Genomic DNA, 8,748 nt, shown 5'->3' with positions numbered 1-8,748 from the left:
GAGGAGGCCCCAGAGCAGAAAGCCACCACACTTCCTCCCTAGCTTCCTCCTGCATGGCCTCAAGCCCTTCTTTTCTGGACCCTTACAAGTAAGCATCTCTGTTTCGTGGTTTCCTGTTTTCAATGAATTTATTCTGAGCTCCAGGCTCCATCTGCATCCATGACCACACGCCCTACCCCCAGCAGCCCTAAAGGCTCACTCCCTGCTGCTGCCAGGGAGGGGTGGGCACTAGAATAAAGACCGTTCACCCCTGGGTTCACCCTGGGGTGGTGATGCCTATGCAGATGCCAACCCTGGTGGCTGGTCCCAGGGGCCCTGGCTCAGGACCTGTGAGCTGGGGTGCATGGAACAGAGTAGGGGAGTAGGAACATGGCGCCTGCCTTCAAGGGAGTTGGGAGGAAGCTGGGAAGGAGCAGAACCACAGGGCCTGCTTCTCAAAAGACCAGCCCTGGGGTCGTCCTCACTCCTGGGGCAGTGAGGCTGATGCATTGCCTTCTTTAGGGAGCAGCCTGCAGTGGGGGGTGGGGGGCCTAGGACACAGTGGAGGACACAGTGGGGCTGGTGGCTGCAGAGGTCCTGTAACCTTCCATCCCAGTGTGGGCACTGTAGCCCTGCCTTCTGGAAGAAGCCTTCTGGGGTAGCCACTCAAGCACTCCAGGGCTGGCATGAATGTGCTGAGGCTGAGCTACGATTTGCTCAGGGAACCAAAAGGGAAGAGTGATGGTCAGAAAAAGGAACTGGGGGTTGCCAGCCAGGGTGCTGGTCCAAAGGCCTCTCGAGAAGCAGACACTCACAGCCCTGCTGAGCATCCGTCCTAGCCCGCAGAGAGCACTAACTGTCTAGCCCCCTCACTGTGCCTGCTTTGCATTGTCACCTTTCTTTCCTGCACTGATGCCTTGGGTTAGGGTTAGGGTTCAGGTGTGACTTCCAGGAAGGTGGGTGGCCAATAACAGCCTGTGCTTTAAACTCACTTGCAGAGCTGATAACTGAAGCATAAGCCACCGAGTGAGGGGTTGAACCAGGATGGCAGAGTTCTGTTCTCTAGACCGCTCCCAGTTGGCAGGGACCTCTGACTTCCCACCAGCTCTAGTTCCCAGCACATCGACTACGCCTGGGGGAATCGCCTCCCCAGCAACCATTCCCTGAGCTTGTGCAGGCCAGGGGGAAGAGGTTTCATCTTGTTTTGCAGTTCTGATCTATCGGCATGGCATCCTAGAATATACATTGAGAGGGATACTGAAAATCAATATAGCTTAACGAGAAAGGGCTGACACTGGGTTAGCAATGTCTGCCTTGGGCACAGGATAGAGAAGTGGTAGTATGTGTGCCATGTCTTTGCCATTTGCTTTCAGACTTTGCACTTTCAAAAACACGTTCACACGTGTATTACTTCTTTGATTTCCTCCTTGCCTACCAGAAATCCCTGAGAGGCTTTATTGCCCCCATTTCATGCATTGGAAAACTGAGGTTTCAAAAGGTTTGTGTCTTGTCACAAGTGAATGAAGAACTCAGTCTAAAGCCTGGGTTTTCTGCTTCCCACGCATGTTCTCCTTTCTATGTATTGAACTGAATGGCATTACAGGGTGGGGCTTGGACTTGCTTACAGTACATACCAGGGCCCTGGGAGCAGAGCCTGTGCCCACATGCCCATGGTTCCACACCTTCCACATCAGTCCTTGCCACTCCCCTTCCTGCCTGGCAACCCTGAAGCTGCAGGACTCCTGGTAGGCATGGTGAACCATGCACCCCCCTGGTCTGCAGCAGGGCATGGGGAAGGTAAACACTTTCAGCTGACTGTGGAGCCCTGTGTCTTGGAGAAACAGAGCCAGTTGCATTTGCAGCATTTGAGCAGCCGCAGAACATCCCTCAAGGAACAGGCCTAAGAGACGGGTCTGAAGTTAGTCATATTGGGCCAGAGAAGGCCAGCCTACTTGGTGCGCAGCACAGGGCAGGGCCCAGGCTGGAGTTTCCTGAGCTTAAGCCAGGGGAAGCAGGCTTCCCAAATAGCAGCAGGGTCCAAGTTTAATAAACAGAAGAGCCCTTGGCCTAAAGATACAAGGTCAGCTGCCAAGAGCAGTGTCTCCAGCTCAGAGATTTTCATGGGGCTATCGCTGGCGATTCTTGAACCAGAGTAAGTAGGTTTTCTGTCCTGCTTGAATAGGTGACCTCTGTAGATCCCCACCAGCCCAAGAAGCTAGGGCTGGTTATGTGGGATTGTCTAACCGGCTGGCTGTCATTTGCATGGCAGAAAGGCCCAGTCAGGCCCTCCTTCTCCCCACACCACTGCAAAGGTACCTCTGTGGCTGCGTCTCAGCTTTTGACCTCCCAGTTGCCTTCCGCCCTTCCTCCCTGGGCCTGGCCCTTCCTTTTGCACAGGCCTCCCTGATGGCCACTTAGACTCCTCCCCACGCCTGGCTGCCTGGCCTCCCTGCCTGTGGCCAGCAGCTGGCCAGAGGACTGAAGCCGTACAGTGACTTCCCCTGCCCGGGTGGCATACCATTGCGTGACAGACCTGGGCTGGCCTGGATGCCCCTTTCTCTGGGTGATATGGGGCTGAGAGCTGCGTGGGGATGGCCTAGGCTGTTCGCAGGAATGTCTGGCTCTTGGGAAATTGGGGGGTGGAGGGTCCAGGGAGAAAAAAAAGATGTGAGGGCTCAGATGTAGGATTTCCCTTGGTTTCAGAAAGCCTTTGGTAGCTGAATCCAAGGCCCCCTGCCTAGAGAGCCTCATCCTTTAAGACATGGATACAAATGATGCCTTGTCCAGAAAACCTTCCCTGGCTCCTGGCTGTGAGCTCCTAGCACTCTGTCACATCAGAGTGTCAACTCTCCTTCACATGTTGCTCCCCCACTAGACTGTAGGCTCCTTGAGGGTAGAACTGTGCCCAATTCATCCCTGACTTCTTAGCCTCTAGCACAGGCCTGGCATGTATTTGGTGTTGAATGAATGAACGAATGAATAAATGAATCACTCTTACTTGCTCCTGTTCTACAGGAAGGTTGGTCCTGTGTCAGTGAGAGCTGGCTTGAACCAGGCAGATAATTGCAGGTGGGAACAGGAGGATGGTGTGTGGGTCTTCTGGGTATCCCTCCTCACCCCCATCAGACCATGGTGACCTTTCCTGGAATCTCAGGATGGCTAGTCTGATGCTGTTCAGGCTCTGGCTGGTCCAGGAGGGTTTGGGACGATCTACTTCCTCAAATACCCATCCAGTGAATCTGCCCAATACCAGAAAAGAGCCCCCCCCACCCCCACCCCTGCCCCAGCACTCATGACTCTGGGGTGAGGGGTTCATTCTCCAGAGGTGAGATTCTGGTCAGTGGAAGCAAATCTCCAAGGGTCCAGCATTCCTTGGAGGCAAATGCCAATCCTGGCTGGGCACTGGCTGTAGGGCCCTAGCTTGCCAGTTCTGCCCCATCCTCACTTTGGTTTAGCTGGGCCAAGAAAGAGTAGAGGGGGCGCTTTAGAAATTAGTGGGAGCAGCCCTTGGGGCATGGCCCAGGCAGAATGTCACAGGGAGGATATGCAGAGAGGGAGTCCTGCTCTTGGCTCTGAATGCTGCCATGAGCCTGAACTGCCTGCGGCTCCCCAAACGCACCTCTGATTATCACTTGCTCTTAGGCCTTTGTTTGTGCTGATCCCTGGAGCCAGAACATGCTTTTCCCCTTTGCTGTGCTAACTACGGCTGACTGACAAGACAGCCCAGGTGTCACCTCCTCCAGGAAGCCTTCCCTAAACCCTTGTCAGCGCTCTTCACTGCCCCCTCTGTACCTGGACCCCCACACATGGATGCCCTTATTGCCTCCCTTAGTCAATTTGCATTTCATTGTGCAGGGACCATATTGCCTTCATTTATTTATCTCTAGTGCCTGGCACATTAATAGGCATTCAGGGAACATTGGCTGACTGAATGAATAAGTAAACAAATGAATGAATGAAGGAGCTATAAATAAATGAACTATGTTCCTGGGATGGTCACTACCACTCTTCACTGGTGTCCCCTACAAAAATCAAATAAAAGAGATCTTTTCCTACCTGAAGATACAGAACAACAACAACAACAAAAAAAAAAGGCATAGATTTTTTGGGGGTGAAAGTTTTTCTCTTATAAATCTTTCCAGATGTTGTTTGTCTGTATTGTGGTATTATAGCCCAGGAGCCATATATACATGGTTTGGCAAAAGTAGGTGTACAGCTGTGAGTACATGAAACACAGAGTTTATTCTTGTATTGTTATTTACTTATTACTGTATTAACTCTGATGCCGCCCGGGCTCTGGTGTACTCACAACTCTAAACCTCCCCTCCTCCAATGTATTTCCCCTGGGATGGTCTCAGAGAACCCCATCCCTGATCCTACTCATTCTGAAGGTGTTTTCCGGGACCAGTGCTGGTGATCACCAGGATGAAGAAAGCAGAGAAAGGGAGACTGCATTTCTTACCACCCAACTTCCCACATTCTACCAGGGAGCTGGATCGGGCTGAGACCTGCTTCAAGGAGGGCCAGCATGTCAGGGACTGTGTGTGTAAAGGCCGTGCTCACAGGTCTCCACTGGGCTCGGCTGGGTCTCTCCAGGGGGTCTGATCAAAAGATGGAAACTCTTTCTGATCATTGGGACCAGTCCCAAGTTCTACAGGGGCTTCATGGGTAGTGGCCCACCCATTCTGGGTGCACAAATGTGGCTAAGGTGATTTTCTAGTTCTCCAATTCCCATTTCTTCTGGGGACCAAAAGGAAGCCAGATGTTGCCTCTACAACTCAGGGTTTTATAATGTCATGGGTCTCCAGACTGCCACCCTGGAAAACTCTAGGACTGTAGGGTGTGGGGGAGGGTGGGGAGTATGGTATGTTCACTGGCCTAGGTCAGGATGAAGAAGAGCAATATGGCAACTGCTACCAGTTGGCCGTCCCATATCTACTCTCCACTTCCTCTTCACTAACAGAGCCTTGCTCTTGCTTGAGTCAGTGAAATATCTGGCTCTCAAGGAATAAGCCCATTCTGATAATCCTGTCTCTCAGCTATTTTGCAGCTGGAGTGCCCATGCGAACCTCTTCTGGCTAATGAGACAAAAGCAGAACTCTAGAGAATAGTTCCAGAAAACCTTTTGCTTTCCTAATAAAAGGGCAGAATGGCTTGCATAGCTCTTTGTCTTTTTGTCATTTCCTGACTTCATGCTGACACGATGGCTGGAACTATAGCAGCCATATTGCAACCATGAGGGAAAGACCAAGAAACCTCAGCTCTAACATCAGTGAGCGCAAAATCAACATTTGTAATTCTCTCCAGAATTTCTGTTATGTGAGAAAAGTGCATTCTGATTTTTTAATGAGTCCACAGTTAAGTTTTTGTAACTTGTAGCCAAACACATCTCAAAATGCTGTTGGAGACATGACCAAGATGCTTCACCCTGACAGGATGTGCAGTTAGAGAGGTGTTATGTCAAAGTTATGCCCTTTCCTGTCCCCACCTTTGTTAGTTATATGTGTCCTGTAAATGTGCTTCTCTTTTGCCCACTGGGTGTGGATGGCTGAAGTGGTTACTGGTGACACTGGACAGCTATGGGCTAAGGATGCCCACTGGGTGCCTGGAGCCAGTTCCATTTCCTGATATCCTCAGAATGTGGTTTCCTAGGATGGCCCAGTTCCACCATCCTGCCCAGAGACACTTCAGATAAAGAGCCCAGCCAGGACCTACTCTGACCCCATTGTCCCCATTGCCGACATCAAAGGGGAGGGATCTAACAGAGTCAGCTGTTAGGAGCAGAGGGTCAGAACTGAGGCCTCATTTACAATCAAGGCCCCTAGGATGGACAGATTTCAAAAACATTCCCGTATCCACACTCTTTGCAATGTGACTTTACAGTTTATCCCTTCAAAAGATAGTTCATTTCCCCACATCTTGATTCTGGGCTGGCCTTGCAACTTGCTTTGGCCAATAGAACGTGGCAGAAGTACCCTTGCTCCATTTCCAAGCCCAGGTCTCAAAAGCCTTTGCATATTTTGCTCTCTCTCCTGGACTCTTTCTAGCTCCATGCAAACAAGCAGGGGCTAGAAAGAGTGTCCTGGAAGAGAGCAAGGTCACTCAAATGCCCTGTCACCCCAGCTGATAGGCAACAGAGCCCCAGAGGTATAACCATCCACCCCACCCACAGCTGCCCTATCGTACACATGGGAGCACAGCTGAGAGCAGAATCGCCCAGCTAAGCCAGCCTGCAGAACTGGAGCAAATCAATGGTTGTTTTATGCTTCTGTTTGGTTTGGTTTGTAAGGCAGCATTATTGAGGAGATAGTTAGTTGATATAATCCTCCTCCTCCTCCTCGTGGTTTACCAAGCACTTCCACAGACATGAGCTAATTCAATTCCCTAAACACCACCCACGAAAGAGATATCATCTCCCTTTCACAGGTGACAAAGACAATATTATGAGAGGTTCTGACTTGCTCGTGATCATGCAGCCAACTCCCAGTGCTCACAATTCTCTACTCAATTTGCAAATCCCAGCCCTTGGATCCTAGACTCTCATCATCCACCACACAAGCCCCACCTTCTTCTCCAACCTTGCAACCTTGCACATTGCCTTGGGCAGCAGCCCTGTCCATTCGAGCATTAAACCAGACTATGGACATTAGCTTATTCCAACCCTGACATGTTGTGACAATGACATATGACACCAACATGACATAGGGAAAGATGCCAGAGGGCACCTTTTCCTCCTTGGCACAGGGTACCACCATATGTGTTAGTGTGGCCCCATGGGCACACAGCTTGGCAAGTGGAGTTGGGGCTGGCCATGCCCTGAGGTACAGGCTCAGTCTGCACCATCCCACAGAACTGTGTGAGCAAAGAAGACTAAACAGAGAGCCTAGCTTTTGCAGGCTTCCCTATAAATACTTATGAGCCAATAGATTAAAGGCACAATGAAGGATTTGTCAAGGATTCTCTCACTCCACAGCGTCCCATTCCCTCCCATTTATCCCCCCCACATAGAAGGTACAGTTGCCCCTCACCCACTCTCCCTGCCCCGAGGCCGCCCCTGTCACTTACTGACAGCGGGGGGGTGCCCTCGTCCTCCACGGTGACCACTAGGTGGTAGAAGCTCTGGCGCTCGCGGTCGGGCGGGGCGGGCCGCGTGACGATCTCACCACTGATGCGGTCCATGCGGAACGTCATGTCATCATTGCCCTCGGTGATGTAGTAGGACAAAATGCTGTTGATCCCAATGTCACGATCGGTAGCTCTCACCTGGACCACAGCAGTGCCACCGCCCACATTCTGGGAGGAGAGGAGGAAAGCAGTCATTTTGGATTCAATAGGGGTGGGGGGAAAGTCTAGCAGTTGCTCCTGGGAGCCCAGGGGCCTCACCTGGACCCCCATAAAGCTTTGCTGTCTATGCTGGAGCCATGAGGAAGGGGGTGAAGACAATGGTGGCAAGCTTCTGTGGGCACCTACTATGTGCTGGGGCTGTGTTAACTCATCGACCTCCCTCTACAACCCTACACGTTAAGTCCTGGTGTCATCCCCATTTACAGATGAGAAAACTGAGGTGCAGGTAAGAACTGTGTGGACTTCTTGATGGCGGTGAGGTAGATACCCTTTGCCTCCTTGGGCAACCACAATCAGAATTACAATTAACCTCAAAAAACAACAACAACAAAAAAAAACAAAAAAAAAAACCCTCTAAGAACTGCCAGAAAATTGAACTGTACGGAAGTCTGACAACCAAGGATTTAAAGAAGCCACATTCATCCAGATGGGTAGGAGAGGTGATGTGAAGTTGGGGAGGAGAGGTGAGGAGATACAGGATAGCAAGGAGAGGAAGCAGCAGTGGGGGCAGAACGGGCAGTCCCACATTCATGTGTGATAGATAAAAATTGCGAGGGAGGGAGGAATACCTTGGGAGCAAGCAATCCCAGCCCCAGGCTAGACCACACAGCCCAGGGGTCCAGCACTGGGAAGATAAAGTCCCATAACTCCTGGCTGTAAAAACCAGTGGGGGTTGGGGCAGCATTGGTTTAAAGTGCCTGCATGGACTTAGAATGTATGCAAATCAACCCATTCTGGCATTCACCACCGCAGCAACAGCTGGAAGGGTGCCAGTCTCATACAGGAACTGGGTGAAGTGGCTGGAAACAGGGCAAGGGCCAGGTAAACCTTCAGAAGTCAATCAGTGGCACTGTTCCCTCTCTGAGCCCTCCCCCCGCACAGAGCCACAAATCAGTGAAGTGGGCTGCCTGTCCTGGCGAATACCTAACGCTCTGCCTCATATAACTTAATAGGTGCGTTAAGACAGGGAGTCAAAGCAGCTCTACCTAATACACAGAAACACAGAAAGGCTGCCAAAATGAGGAGGCAAAGAAATGCGGCCCAAATGGAAGAAAAGAACAAAACCCCAGAAAAACAACAAAATGAAATGGAGATAGCCAACCTATCAGATGCAGAGTTCAAAACACTAGAGAACAGGATGCTCAGAGAACTCACTGAATATGGCAAAAACATAAAGAAAGAAGAGGAGGTTACACTAAGTGAAGTAAAGAAAAATCCACAGGGAACCAATAGTAAAAGGAAGGAAGCCGGGATCCAAATCAATGATTTGGAACATAAGGAAGAAATAAACATTCAACCAGAACAGAAAGAAGAAACAAGAATTCAAAAAAGTGAAGCAAGAATAAGAAGACTCTGGGACAGCTTTAAACGTGGCAACATCTGAGTCATAGGGGTGCCAGAAGGAGAAGAGGAAGAGCAAGAAAC

The 8,748-nt window shown here is 50.7% G+C and overlaps 1 protein-coding gene across 5 annotated transcripts in view; it reads right to left on the bottom strand.

Annotated features, from left to right (window-relative positions):
* Positions 1-8,748, bottom strand: part of CDH23 (cadherin related 23) — a 366,095-nt gene that overhangs the window by 61,873 nt on the left and 295,474 nt on the right. For 4 of the 5 annotated variants that reach the window (XM_090278159.1, XM_090278162.1, XM_090278158.1 and 1 more), the window contains one exon: positions 7,045-7,272. In XM_090278159.1, coding sequence (XP_090134285.1) covers positions 7,045-7,272 — 228 coding nt within the window. Of the gene's footprint in view, positions 1-7,044; positions 7,273-8,748 lie in introns of those variants that run through there. The other variant, XM_090278163.1, reaches the window with a different exon arrangement.

This window comes from Furipterus horrens, unplaced genomic scaffold (genome assembly GCF_987537825.1).
Source record: "Furipterus horrens unplaced genomic scaffold, mFurHor1.1.pri manual_scaffold_5, whole genome shotgun sequence".
NCBI lineage: Eukaryota > Metazoa > Chordata > Mammalia > Chiroptera > Furipteridae > Furipterus > Furipterus horrens.
This window is presented reverse-complemented; position numbering and strand designations above follow the sequence as displayed.